The sequence below is a fragment of the Archocentrus centrarchus genome, unplaced genomic scaffold, assembly GCF_007364275.1.
Source record: "Archocentrus centrarchus isolate MPI-CPG fArcCen1 unplaced genomic scaffold, fArcCen1 scaffold_26_ctg1, whole genome shotgun sequence".
NCBI classification, from domain to species: domain Eukaryota; kingdom Metazoa; phylum Chordata; class Actinopteri; order Cichliformes; family Cichlidae; genus Archocentrus; species Archocentrus centrarchus.
In genome coordinates this window covers 4,185,032-4,200,064 of record NW_022060256.1, presented here as the reverse complement: position 1 = coordinate 4,200,064, position 15,033 = coordinate 4,185,032, and the positions used below count along the sequence as shown (strand labels likewise).

Here is a 15,033-nt window from a genome sequence, read left to right as displayed (position 1 = left end):
TTTTATTTGTAGGAGACAATCAATCATGTTTTAGTGAAGAGAAAACGGTCCTTGAAGTTGGGATTCATTGAACACTTTTACAGACATGCTTTTAACCTTTCATGGGGGGGCTCGGCTGTTGTGTTCTGAGGCTGTTTTAAGCCCCTGCTGGATTCAGTGTCCGATTCTCGCTCTAAATAATATCTCCAGTTTGCTCAAATAAGTGGAAACAACTCTCAAAACATCGTTTATTCTCCAGCCATCATCACAAAGATGTCTCCACCAGATTTTTTTTTTTTTTAAACCTGAAATTCCTGCTGGAAGCGTCACGTCACAATCTCAGCTGCTTGTGTCACTGCCAGTTCTCCTGCAGGTGCTCCCTCTGTGGTTTTCTGCTTTGGCGTTATGCTAACGGGAAGTCAGCTTCATCCAGCAGCAGTGTGCCGGTGAAGCCTCCCGAGGCTGCTTATGGTAAATGTTGACAGCCGCGCTGAACGGATGGGAACATATTCTTCAGAGTATTTTAGAGAAAGCTGCCGATGAATGTTTAAACTGACCTGTGTGCGACAAAGTGTGCGACAAAGTGTGAGTCGAAGTGTGAGACAAAGTGTGCGACAAAGTGTGAGTCGAAGTGTGAGTCGAAGTGTGAGTCGAAGTGTGCGACGAAGTGTGCGACAAAGTGTGAGTCGAAGTGTGCGACAAAGTGTGCGACAAAGTGTGAGTCGAAGTGTGCGACAAAGTGTGCGACAAAGTGTGAGTCTGTTTCTGTTTCCTGAAACTTTGTTATATTTTAAATTGGCTACATTTAGCGGTTGTAAAAACACATATATTAAAACAACACACAGTAATTCTTATTATTTAAGTAGTTTATCAATAAATTACTTTATAGTTTTTAATCATTTGATTATTTGAAATAACATTATCTCATAGATTAACATAGATTAACAGCTCTGTAAGATCTTATAGAGCTGAGTGTTACCAACAGTGGTTATTTATCACCGTATTATTATTATTGTCAGTATTTTTGCACTCTGGGCTCATATTTGGGTTTACAGCAGATGGATATGGAATAGAAAAAAACTACTTGAACATTTAAGATTTTATCCTTTCACTTGTGTTCTGGTATTTGGAAAATACAAATCAATATGATATTAAGGTCACAATACTGTCCAACACTAGAGGACATTAATACCGACGTATTTTTCAGGACTCTTTCAACAGTTTGTAGTACCGCGTGTACTTAATAGCCAACTTTTTGAGTGTTTTTTATCTATTTTTTTTTTAATTTATTATTTACTAAATATTTTTGACTCTTTAAAGATATTTTTATTTCCATCCATCTTATTCTGCTTATCTATTATTTTTATTAAAATTGTTTATTTACTCTAAATGTAATTCTAGTTTTATATTATTAAAAATTTTATTTATATTATCATTATTAGTATTAATTTCATAATTATTTCAATTATTCTAATTTAAACTAAGGGAACTTTTTGGAGGTGCTTCTTGATTCCTTTTTACTTTTCATGTCTACATTTATTTACATGAATGTTTATTTTAATATTATTGTTAATCTGTGGGGTCGTCCTGCTCTGCTGTGTTTTTCAGATTAACAGGTATGCCAAAGGAAAAATATGATCCTCCAGATCCCCGCAGATGTTACACCATCATGTCAGCTGAGGAGGCGGCGAGTGGGAAGAAGTCTCACTGGTCCGAGCTCGAGATATCCGGTCAGTGTCGGCTTCCATTAAAGTGGAAATCCTTGAAGCTCAGGTGTAAAACTGCTCCTGAACAGGTAGAAGTGAAATCAGGCAGAGCTCTGGATCCCTCTCCTTGTTTCCCCCTTTTTCTTTTTTTTTGGCAGTTTTAGGACATTAATGGAAAACCAGGTGGAAGTATTTTGAGTCAGAGCTCAGGTCAGAGTGCGACTCCCCTGATTTAATCTGTGAGATGGAGCAGCTCATTAAATAACAGTTGGCTTTTTTTATCTTCATGATTTTGCTGGTAGATGTAAACCAAAGCTGAGCATGTACTATCCTTATGTAGAAGCTGTGAGGCGCGAACACTTCATGAGTATTTAGTGTCTTGCGGACATCGTGCAAAGAGCCACATTTAGCTTTGTTCCCGTAAAGCTTCATTTGGGTGTGTTGTGTCTGTCTGTGTGGATGCAGGGCGGGTGAGGAGCCTGAGCACCTCGTTGTGGACACTCACCCACCTGACGGCGCTGCACATCAATGACAACAACCTGACCCGCATCCCGCCAGACATCGCCAAGCTGCCCAACCTGGTCTACCTGAACCTGTCGTCCAATAAGCTCCGCAGTCTGCCCGCCGAACTCGGCAACATGGTCTCTCTCAGGTAGGCTGCGTGCTGGTAGAAATCAGTGTTTGGACCTGGTGATGAGTAACTCACCAAGCTGCAGTTTAGTGTGTATCTGCTTAAAGTTCATTTGAACAAAGCTGCCAACCTCACTTAATGAGACGTGCATGTTTAGCCTTTCTTCTTCAGAGTAATTCAAAGCAATCTCACAGCCCCGAAGGAGAGCGATCATAATAAACACGATGATTAAAAAGGCAGGGAAGATCATGAAGCGAGCGGGTGATAAAAGCATCTCACAAACAAGCAGAGACTAAAGACATGACAGCAGAAGAGTGTGTGGTGGATGACGCTTTGACACCAGTGAAAATACATCAGTGACGAGGAATGACTGAAACTCGAGCCTGAGACAAAACGCTGATGCCTTTTTGTCCCATTTCTTGCAGGGAATTGCTTTTAAACAATAATCTCTTACGAGTTCTGCCTTATGAACTTGGAAGGCTTTTCCAGTTACAAACCCTGGGGCTGAAAGGTGAGTTCTGTCTTTCATTATTCCCATTTTTTAAAGCAACAAATTTTGAATGACAGCTGTCGACCAAAAAAGCTGTTAATAATAATAATAAATAAGATAAGATAAGATAAGATAAGATAGATAAGATAGTGTTTATTTGTCACATGCACAGTTATACACAGTACAATGCACAGTGAAATGTATTTTGTACCTGCAACCATATATACACACACACATATAAATAAGAAGAATAAAAAAAAAAAAAAAAAAAGTAATTCACACTATACTCTATATACTATACACTATACACACTTTTATAAATTATAATATTTACATTGTGCAATAATGGTCCAGTTAGGGCTCAGAGTTGAGCAGACGGATGGCTTGTGGGTAAAAACTCTTCTTCAACCTTTCAGTCTTAGTCCTCAGGCAGCGGTAACGCCGGCCTGATGGGAGCAGGGAGAAGAGAGAGTGTCCGGGGTGGCTGGGCTGTTTTAGGATCTTCATGGCCCTCAGCCTGCACTGCTTGGTGTAAATGTCCTGCAGGTTGGGGAGGGTGGTTCTGATGGTCCGTTCAGCTGAACGAACCACCCTTTTTAGGGCCATGAAGTCCTGCTTGGTGCAGTTTCCCATCCAGGTGGTGATGCTCCCACGCATGATGCTCTCGATGGTGCAGGTGTAAAAGTTCCTGAGCACCTTGAGTGGGAGCTTGAAGTCTCTCAGCCGCCTGAGGAGGTAGAGACGCTGTCTGGCCTTCTTCACAGTGATGTTTATGTGATGAGTCCAGGACAGGTCCTGTGAGATGGTCACTCCCAGGTATTTGAAAGTGTCCACTCTTTCCACCTCAGCACCATTGATGACAAGTGGATGGTAGTCCCTCTGCTGCTTCCTGCTGAAGTCCACGATCAGTTCCTTTGTTTTGCTGACGTTGAGCAGGAGGTGGTTCTCCTGGCACCAGTTCTCCAGGCGGGAGACCTCTCTCCTGTAGGCTGTCTCCTCATTGTGAGAGATTAGTCCCACAACAGCAGTGTCGTCAGCAAACTTGATGATGACGTTGGACTCTGACGTGGCCTCGCAGTCATGGGTGTACAGTGAGTACAGCAGAGGGCTGAGCACACAGCCTTGGGGGGATCCAGTGTTGAGGGTGAGGGAGGATGAGGTGAGGTGACCCACTCGTACCACCTGTGGTCTGCTGATCAGGAAGCTGTGAACCCACCTGCACAGGGATGGGCCCAGGCCCAGGTCCAGCAGCTTAGAGACCAGCCTGGAGGGAACTATGGTGTTGAATGCTGAGCTGTAATCTACAAACAGCACTCTCACATAGTTCCCCTTACCAGTGTCTATGTGTGAAAGGGTCTTGTGGAGGAGGAAGGATATGGCGTCATCTGTGGATCTGTCTGGCCGGTATGCAAACTGTAGTGGGTTGAGGGTGGTGGGCAGTGAGGAGGTGATGAATGTCTTGATGAGTCTCTCAAAACACTTCATCACCACAGAGGTGAGTGCTATGGGCCTGAAGTCATTGGGGCTGCTGGGGTGTGGTTTCTTTGGGACAGGGACTATGATGGACTTTTTAAAGCAGGTGGGAATCACACACAGTTTCAGTGAGAGGTTGAATATCAGTGTAAACACAGGTGCCAGCTGGTCAGCGCAGGTCTTAAGGACACGTCCACTAATACCGTCTGGTCCAGCCGCTTTCCTGGTGTTTACACGTCTAAACGCCCTCCTCACGTCGCGCTCCGTCACAGTGAGTGTCTCCGCCCCTCCGGCCGGGAGCGCAGCGGGCTGTCGGCTTCCCGACTCAAAGCGCGCAAAGAAGATGTTGAGTTCATCAGCCAGAGAAGCGTCGGCACTCACCGGGTGTGTGTGTGGTGCTTTGTAGTCCGTGATGGTGCGTAGTCCCTGCCACAGTCCCCTGGAGTCAGACTGTTGTAGTTGCTGTTCCAGTCTGCGGCCGTAGCGATGTTTTGCCTCTTTCACCGCTCTGCGGACGTTGTATGATGCAACCTTGTAGTCCTCCATGTTCCCAGAGGCGAGGCCGGAGTTGTAGGCAACGGTGCGGGACCTCAGGGCGTCGCGGACAGATTTATCCACCCACGGCTTCTGGTTGGGAAAAGTCCTGATGGTCCTCCTAAGTGAAGTGTCATCAACAACTTTCCCAATAAATCCCACGACAGTTTCCGTAAACTCCTCGATGTCTCCGCCCGCGCTGCTGCGAAACATGTCCCAGTCGGTTGAATCCAACGCACCCTGCAGAGCGGCCTCTGTTTGATCAGACCACCGTGTCACTTCTCTCACAGCAGGGGGTTCCTGCCTGAGCCGTTGTTTGTATTTCGGCATGAGAAGGACAGCGGTGTGGTCAGACTTCCCAAAAGGCGGAAGAGGCTTTGCTTTGTAGCCATCTTTGAATGGAGAATAGCAGTGGTCTAGGGTCCTCTCTCCTCTGGTGGGGCAGTCGATGTGTTGAATCAATTCCGGTATCAGCTTTTTCAAGTTTGCACTGTTAAAGTCCCCGGCTACGATGAGAGCCGCATCACGCTGGTTAGCCTGATAGGTGGAAATCGCCTCATGTAGCTCGGATAGTGCAGTGTTTGTGTCCGCCTGAGGTGGAATATAGACGGCGCTGAAGATGACTGAAGTGAACTCGCGGGGCAGGTAGTGGGGACGGCATTTCAGGGTTAGGAGCTCCAGGTTAGGTGAACATGATTGTTTCAGAGGGACAACATTCCTACTGTCACACCAGTTGTTATTAATCATTAGGCACACACCTCCTCCTCTTGATTTTCCAGACTCACTCGTTCTGTCCGTGCAATGAACACTGAAGAACTCCGACGGCTGTACGGCGTGGTCCGGTATGAGGGGGGTCAGCCATGTCTCCGTGAGACAGATGATGTTGCAGTCCCTTATGTCCCTCTGAAACTGTATCCTGGCCCTGAGTTCGTCCAGCTTGTTATCCAGTGACTGGACATTAGCCAACAGGATGCTCGGCAGTGGCGTTTGGTGCGCTCTGCGCCTCAGCCTCTCTCTTACGCCGGCTCTTTTCCCTCGGGGCCTTGTCCGTGACCTGGGTGCTCCGCGCCCTCCTTTGTTTGAGCTGGCCCACTGGAAACGCAGGATCTCCTGGGGCCAAGCCGGGTCAGGAGAAAAAGGTGTCAGAATACAGCCAGAGTGCTGTATTCTGATATTAAAAAGAGTCTGTCTGTCATACGTGATATGACACAGAGCAGGCGGAGTTATAAAGTCCAGAATTAGAGCTAAACCTAATATATACAAACAAAGCGTAGGAGCAGGTACGACGGCTGCTGACCTCACCGGCGCCATCTTGAAGAAAAAAAAAAAAGATTATCTCACAGATTATCTCTGTGTAGGGTTTAGTTCTCTTCTCTGAGTTTTAATCAGTTACCAGTTATTTTTGTTAACTGGGTTGTTATTTCCTCCAGCACATTAAACAAAAACAGTAAACATAGATTTTCCAATAAGGTGACACAGACTGATTATTTTTGTTATTTTACCAACAAACTGACTGTTTTGCAGGAAATCCTTTGTCCCAAGACATCCTGAATTTGTACCAGGAGCCGGACGGAACCAGAAAGCTTTTGAACTACATGCTCGACAATCTAGCAGGTAAGAGGCTCAGCAGCGCGTCACCTCAGCTGTTTATCAGAACTCATGCATATTTTAGCAAACAGTTTTTTGTAGACCTCAGCGCTGCAGGTATATCATAGCAGGTATGCCATTGTGTCTGTCGTGGACAGATGAGCACTAATCCTGCCCTGTTTTTTTTTTTTTTTTTCCCCAGTGCACCCAGAGCAGCTCCCCCAAAGACCCTGGATCACTCTGAAGGAGCGAGACCAAATGATCCCCACCGGTAAGCTTGTCTCAGAGGACGTGACTTGGCACAGGGAGGCGGTCCTTAACAAGCCGTTAGCTTCTGATGCTTTTTAGGTTAATGTAATGTTTCTTTATTGAGCTGTTTTTATTCTAAGCCAACACCCGGCTTCTTAACACACCCCTGAAGTGCAGCTGTCAATCAAACTTCATTTTTATTTTCTTGAATGCTGCACAGAGCAAAAACACTGCTGGCCAGTATTACCCAGCATGCCGTCTGATGGTGTATAGAACTATATAAATGTGCAGTCATTAGATTGAATGATTGATGTCAGTTAGTTCTGAAGTATTATTTGTTTTCTTATATTAATGTTCTTGAGTCACATGATTAGATTGTGAGTGAGAGAGGGGCTCAGTTAAAACGGCTCCCCCTCCATAAATTATCTGTACAGTTGATGCATTAAAGCCTCTGGAAAAGCCACAGTGGGTGTTTTCTATGTTCACCTTAAAAATTCATCACGCATGAAATTAAAACCGCCCAGCTGAACTTTAAAGCATTAAAAAAGTACGTTTACAGCCTGAAAACAACTTTATCTGGGGTGAATTTATTTTTTGATAACAAGTAAGTAAGTTAGTCATGCAGCTGCTTTGATTGACAGGAATGGCTTCAGCTGAAAACAATGATAAAATGAAATGAAATGAAACATTTTAAGGCATTAAAAACTAAATTTATTAAATGGACCCCTATAAATTATAAACAGAGACTAACATTCAGATTTCCTTTTCCACACGTACCTACTCAGCTCAACTTTGTTTTTTGGGTTTTCCATTAGGTGGTAATACCTGGTACCAGGTACTTTTTTTTTGGCCACAGCAGCTTTTACTGACAGTAGAGGGAAACAGGAAATGGGGGAAAGATACAGGGGAAGACACGCAGGCAAACTGGAGGCAGGCTGGGACTCAAACCCACGCCGCCCGCACCGCAACACAGTACATGCCTGTGGTCGCCTGCTCCACCGCTGAGCCACCCGGGCGCCCAACCAGGTACTTTTTTACCCCTCATGCCATTGATTATCCAGGGAGTGACGTCAGAGCGACTCCCTCACAAGAACCAAAGCTGCTGTTTTTGAAACCTGGCGAAGAGGGAAATGGTTACACACTAACCCACACGGATGTTATTGTGCTCGATGCCTGACAACAGTATCCAGATGGAGCGACTGTTTGTGTTGTGACATCACGGGACTTTCGAACGGTACTTAATGGAAAACGACTGAAACCGAGCAGAACTGAGTCGAGTAGGTACTGGTCGAAAAGAGGCACATGACTAACCTGAGTCCACAGGTGATCCTTTCTGAGTTTGGGGAAGAATTTTTCAGGCAGTTCATGCGAAACTTCATTCATAACTTTCAGATTTGTCTTTTCTCTAATTAATATCATATGTTTAACTTTTCCAGCTGTCTTCACGGTTATGTGCTACAACGTGCTGTGCGACAAGTACGCCACGCGACAGCTGTACGGCTACTGTCCATCCTGGGCCTTAAACTGGGAGTACAGGAAAAAGGGCATCATGGAGGAAATCACCAGCTGTGACGCTGACATCATCAGCCTACAGGTAAAGCCCGCGCTGCCTCAGAAGATGCTGTATATCCTGCCAGCATCGAGGTATTCTCAGTGAGCTTTTGTGGAGCAGCCATAGCAGACCTTAAACACTCAGACTTCGGGTAGATTTCTTGGTCAGTCCCAAATATTTGTTTAATATTTGGATATCTTCCCACTCGGATGAACACAGTGGACAAACAGGTTATCTGGTTATTTGGGCTGTGGGTATAAAAGTATACGTACCCCTGCCTGACGCCTCTCACTGAGTGCAGCTCCAGACTGGAACAGAGTCCAGCTCCTCTCCAGGAGAGTTTGTGTCAGAATCCGAGCTTTGCATTGAGGTGAGCATGACTACATCTGCCTGATACCCCCCAGCCTCGTGCTCCAGCTCAGGCTCCTTCTCTACCAGAGATGTGACATTCCATGTTCCTAAAATCCATCTCGGCAGCCCGGCATCGGACTGCTGCCCGGTCTGCTCCTGCCTGCTGCTCAGCAGCATCGGAGCGGCTCATAAACATTTCAGAGTAAAAGAAATGTTGAGTGGTTTCAGCATCTGAGAGAAAACAGTGAACTAAATGAGCCTGTCGGAGCTGTTGTACATCTGCTGAGGTGGTTCACTCAGAACAGTGCCAACAAAGGCTGGCATTCTTCTTCTGTCTGTTCTGCAGTCATTACACTGTGCAGAGCTGTTATAGACTGCTTGGATCAGTCCAGAGTATCCACTGTTCTCCTATCAGCACAACCAAGTCATTGTCCACTGAAGCAGATAAAGAGGTAGATGTTACTGATTGATCCTGGCTTGTTTCCCACTGAAACAGAGTCCACTTTATTACAGGGTGGTTGTTTCATTGTTGGTCGTTAGTCTGTTGGGAATTTTTATCACTTTAATATTGATTATTTTCTGTTGCTATTTTTATATCATGTATTAAAGTATATTAGTCACACACACACTGGAGTAATGAACACTGAATACATTAAGGTTACTGGGGCAAAGGTAAGGCCTGTTAAATCTATCACTCATGTATGCTCGAGGCCTTGGTGGGCTGCAGGAACATCTCTGGTTCACATGACTTTGTGACCTCGTCTTGTATTTTAGGAAGTCTTCTGACAGGTGGGCTCCAACAGTGGAGCTCTGCAGAGCCACCTGTGTTTGTGTAACATAGATTAGCAGGAGTAGCTAAGTGGGGACTGTCAAAGAGGTGTTTTCATAGCAGAGGTTTTAATTGAAAGAAGATTATCACTGTGACAGCTGTCAGAGCTGTTGTAAACCACTGAGGTACCCTGGTGACGTTTGTTTCTTTAGTCCACGTGGGACAAGAGTGGGCAGAGCCTCAACAGGTGATTGGCTGGGGTTCAAGTTTCAGGGGTTGAGACTTAATGTAAATTAGGAGGGGTCATCTCAGTCTTAACTATGTTACTGTCTGTTTTGGTCTTTGTGTGTGTGTTTTTGTCTAATAAACAGCCTGCACTGGAACCTGCTCTTCCCAGTGATTATTTTTATTTATTTTTTTATTTTTTTTTGGAAACTTTGGATTTAAATGGTTTGAATATTCAGCCAAAAGGAACATGTGGATCCCTAAAATTACAACCCAGCGAGTCTTTGATGGCCACTGCGGAGAAGAGCTGTAGTATTACACACTAGTCCACCTGTGTCCCAGCTGACATGCAGGACGTGCAGGTCAGGTTAGTTACCATCAGACTCTGACCCATCTGCATATTATTAAAGTTACACAGTGACTGTGCTGCGTGCAGAAATCCCAGCATCTTTCTTTTGGCTCGCCATGTGATGCTTCAGGTATTTGTTAAAGTCGGTATGCATGTTGTAACTTTCAGGCATTAATGTAACACACGTCAGTCCCGTTAGTATCTGCTTTATAACAGGCGTTTCAGTACTGCATGGATCTGAGAGGAGAAAAACTGGTGAAATGACTGGTTGTGTTGCAGAGCTGTGTAAACTTATTATGGACCGATCTCTGTAAGAAAAAATCCAAAATGCTGCGTGTTCTTCTTCTCACTTTAAAACGTCTGCATTCCTCCCCCCACGGCCCCACCTTCAGTTCGGTTTCATCGGTGTTACTGAGGATGAAAAACATGTGGCACTTGGCTCGAAATATTGGAGGTGACGACTCGGTGAAGAGTTGCAGGATGGCCAAAATTCATGCCCTGCACATGTAGCTTTGATCCATCCACCTGCATCAGTTACACGCTCGGTGTGATGAACTCTCCCCTCAGGCAAAAAACGGGGGTGCTTTTTATCAAACATCCTCCCCCACCTTCTTAAATCCATCCATCCATCCATCCATTCGCTTCCGCATATCCTGTTCAGGGTCGCGGGGGGGCTGGAGCCTATCCCAGCTGTCATAGGGCGAGAGGCAGGGTACACCCTGAACAGGTCGCCAGCCTGTTGCAGGGCCAACACAGAGGGACAGACGACCTTTCACACTCACATTCACGCGCTCAGTCACACCTATGGGCAATTTAGATTAGCCAATTAACCTAACCCCAGTAAATGCTCCCTCTCTCTGTGTGGAGTTTGCATGTTCTCCCCGTGCTTGCGTGGGTTTCCTCCGGGTACTCCGGTTTCCTCCCACATTCCAAAGACATGCACCTTCTTAAGAGATAAGATAAGATAAGATAAGATAAAACTTTATTAATCCCACGAAGGGGAAATTTGTGCATTACAGCAGCTCAATACAGAGAAAAAATGAAAAGGATGAGTAAGAACAAATAACTATATGTGTGTATATGTGTATAGTTTTTTGCTATTTTATTTTATTCTATTGAATTTTAGTTTTAGTTTTTAGTTTAGTTACTTGTTCTTACTCATCCTTTTCATTTTTTCTCTGTATTGAGCTGCTGTAATGCACAAATTTCCCCGTCGTGGGATCATTAAAGTTTTATCTTATCTATCTCTTATCTTAAACTAAAAACTAAAATTCAATAGAATAAAATAAAATAGCAAAAACTATACACATATACATAAGCACTATATACATAAATATATATATCAGTGTCAATACCCACATTTACATATACACACACGTCAAAACACTATATAAAGATATCAAAATATTATATACATTTGTAGCCGGTAAGGTACACAGCATACACGGTATGCATTATATGGGTGAGTGTAATAAATAAAATGTATCTGACTGTATGGATAAAGTGATGGCAGTGGAGGTAAAGTGTCCAAGTGACTCAAGACATTATGATGTTAAAACCTCTTAAATCCTGTTTTTTAAATATTCTTCTTCTTGTGCTCTTAGAAGGGAAACGCCCATAAAGACCGATAATAAACTGACACTGCATCTCTTTAGTAACTCATGACCGCTTTGACGGCTCATTTTGACTTTGAAATCTCTTTTTTTTAAAAATCTCTACTAGCAGTTTGTTTTTTTTTTAAAACAGGTTTGAATATAATACTTAATATTTCGTATTGTTCCTCCTTAAGTTTAATTTGAGATCTTTGACTTTTGAAATGGTGCAAGAACCCTGGTTATAATTTTGAGTGATTCCTGAGCAGAACTTTGCATTGTGACGAGATGATCAGCAGTATTCACGTCACCTCTCGTGGTTTTAATGCTGTATTTGAGCCATGTACATCTCACTGAGTCCTTTAGGTTGTTGCCCTGTGTGTCTGCAGGAGGTGGAGACAGAGCAGTACTACACGCTGTTTCTGGAAACACTAAAGGAGCGCGGCTACGACGGCTACTTCTGTCCAAAATCTCGTGCCAAACTGGTTTCAGAACAGGAGAGGAAACACGTGGACGGCTGTGCCGTGTTCTTCAAGACTGAGAAGTGAGTTTAAGAGCTTTATACATACTTAAATATACTTGAAGTATACTTTAAGTACTTTAAGTACATTTTGATTTCATGAATGGAGAATTTTGTTGGTGCCTTTTATCCAGGATTATATTATTACTAAAATTATAGTTTCAGCTTTTTTGAATCTCACTCTGTTTTCTCATGTAGGATTTGTGTGCAATCTATTTAGTAATAGTCACAAATAACATGGAAGTGCATAAAACTGGAGCCTGACTCTGTTTATTATCCACTGTATTCACTCTGAGCTCAGAGGGGCAGATTTAAAGGAGGAAATCTTTTCTCGATGTAACTACTATCAACAAGTGCATCAGTTTTCAAAGTCCTCATTTCTGCTGCTTTTTGGTGCTCCTGCAGGTTCGCTTTGGTTCAGAAACACACTGTGGAGTTCAATCAGGTGGCCATGGCTAACTCTGAGGGCTCAGAGGTCATGCTGAACCGAGTGATGACCAAAGACAACATCGGGGTGGCTGTGCTGCTCGAGGTCAACAAGGACATGTTCTCCGGTGGTAAGACTGGAAGTTACTCTGGGATCTGTCTCAGATGATGAGGGAATGATTTTCATTTTGTAATTTAGCAGTTCATTCAGACTTCTCCTGAACCTGAATGGTTTCAGCGTGCGTATAACTGTGCACGTGAACGGACCCCCCTGCTTCTGTAACTTGGAAAGTTAGAAGGCTATAAAACCAGGGTCATTACTAACATGTGACGGAGGCACACAGTTCAGCACATCAGGAAAATAGAAATAAAAAAATTTGAGCTTGAAAATTGTAATCCACAGTCATTTTTGTCAAATAAATTAAAGGATCAGTAAAAGTGAAACTGCAGTAATGTGTTTTCCCCACAAGGTGTCACTGTTGGCTTTGATCAGAGGCAGAAAGGGAGCTTCACGCAGGGAAACACAGAAAGTTAAAGTGCAAAGAAAAATAGCATCCGTAAAAGGTAAACAGAATAAAGCTAATTGAATATACACTTTAAAAAATTAATTGCCACAGTTGATGATACAATGTAACACGATGTTCGATGTTGATCAGTGAGAGGAGACCCTCTGTGAGCAGCACCTGTTTCTCAGGACACAGACTGTAATAGCTGAAGTAGTGAAACACACGCCAGGAACAGTTGATTTGGTTAATTAGTGTCAATAAAGCTGAGTGGATAAAAGTGTTTTAGTGAGGCTGCATGAGGTTGTATCCACACACGTGTTTTGCCTCACTGTGGTTTAGGGGCTACAGCTGTCAATCAATCAATCAATCAATTATTCCATTAATTAATCAAGTAATCAGATAAAACATACTTCTATCTTTTTAATGAGCAATAATAACTCTTCAAAAGAGAGAGACCTTTTAAAATGATCGTTTTCTCTGTGTGAAGTAAACGACGGTGGATGGAGCAGCTGCAAAGTTCTCTTTTCTTCTCGCTGGAGCTTGTTGATCAGGTGGTTGATGACCTCCAGCTTTTTACCCAGTGAAGGTTTTAGTGGTGATTACAGGAAGACGTGCTGCTGTTTCAGATGCTCTGTTTCTTTCACTCCACCTGAGCTCACCTTCACTGTGGCGGCTCCGCCTCTTTGCGCTTTGCCGTGTGTGCATAGACAGCATCATCTTCACTGCGGCAGTTGTGGTATCAGTCTGGGGCCTACTCGGGTTTAATGTTGTAATACTTTTTATTCACACGGTGCTCTTGCGTACGTTTTGATCGTAGGTCTGTTTTTAGTTGCAGACGTTGGTGAAAACTGAGCGCTACAGAGATGAGGATTGTTGTAATCGAGTTATTCGAGTCACGCTGCTGTGGCTGCTGCTGCTCACATAGTATCTGCTTCATTCTGCTGTGGTTAAAAGATTAAATGTATTAATTAGTAACTTACTTGGGTTTGCAGTGAGACACACACACACACACACACACACACACACAGGCCTTTTCTGCTCCCAGTGAACTTCCCTGTTTGTGGTCAGTCTGTCTCATTCATTGATGCTTAATATATTCCACTCTTCCTTTTTAAATATTTTGTTCTGTCAGCAATTTTGAGTTTTTGAAGTTGCCTCATTGTTTGTGGTTTTCTGTATCCAAAATAACCATCAGGATTTCTCTGGGGGTTTTACATGCTGTTAGTTTTTGTTTTTTTTTTAAAGCAAAAACACATTTTTTCATGTGCCAGTGAAAGTAATGTGGAACTGTTCTGCTTGCATAACGTGGTTTTCCCCAGTGTAATTTTATCTAAGTATAAAAAGCTGTCCAGTAAAAGTATGCAGAATTTTATAACTCATATCTTTATCTTTTTCTCAAAATAAGTCAAAAAGCTCCGATTCAGAAGCTGTGTCAGTTAATTCCTCTTCTTCTGCAGGTTTTTACAGTGTTGTTTGTATGTTGTTACAAAAAAATTGAAGGAATACTTTGAAAGTACATCATGCTGGATATCCGTACAGATGCGGACCGGGTGATGTGTCAGGAATGAAAGGATTCCACAGTGTTTGATGGAAATGAAAATGATGAACCTACAGAGGCTGAATTCACCCTGAAGTGAAAAACGATGCAGCAGCTGGAACATTTAGCTGAAATTTCACTGCAACAACTCAGCAAGAATAGTTTGTGTGGCCCCCACGCGCTCGTGTGCATGCCTGACAGCGTCGGGGCTCCTAATGAGATGATGATGGTGTCCTGAGGGATCTGCTCCCAGATCTGGACCAGGGCATCACTGAGCTCCTGGACAGCCCGAGGAGCAACCTGGCATAATATCCCAGAGATGTTCTGTTGGATTTAGGTCAGGTGAGGGTGGAGGCCACTCAGTGGTATCTATTCCTTCATCCTCCAGGAACTGCCTGCATACTCTCGTAGGGTCTGACAGTGGGTCCAAAGATTTCATTCCACTAATGGCTCCAGTGGTGGACCTGCCAGTTCTGGTATTCTATGGTAAATGCCACAGCGCCCACTAGAGGACGTCGGGCCCTCAGGCAGAATGTGGCGTAATCATTGTAAATGAA

The 15,033-nt window shown here is 43.8% G+C and overlaps 1 protein-coding gene across 1 annotated transcript in view; it reads left to right on the top strand.

Moving 5' to 3' along the window:
* LOC115775943 (CCR4-NOT transcription complex subunit 6-like) overlaps window positions 1-15,033 on the top strand; it is a 29,110-nt gene that overhangs the window by 2,419 nt on the left and 11,658 nt on the right. Inside the window, exons 2-9 of the mRNA XM_030723481.1 lie at window positions 1,588-1,709; window positions 2,151-2,337; window positions 2,742-2,827; window positions 6,338-6,427; window positions 6,603-6,671; window positions 8,086-8,243; window positions 11,877-12,031; window positions 12,413-12,564. Coding sequence (XP_030579341.1) covers window positions 1,598-1,709; window positions 2,151-2,337; window positions 2,742-2,827; window positions 6,338-6,427; window positions 6,603-6,671; window positions 8,086-8,243; window positions 11,877-12,031; window positions 12,413-12,564 — 1,009 coding nt within the window. The 5' untranslated portion in view covers window positions 1,588-1,597. The remainder of the gene's footprint in view (window positions 1-1,587; window positions 1,710-2,150; window positions 2,338-2,741; window positions 2,828-6,337; window positions 6,428-6,602; window positions 6,672-8,085; window positions 8,244-11,876; window positions 12,032-12,412; window positions 12,565-15,033) is intronic.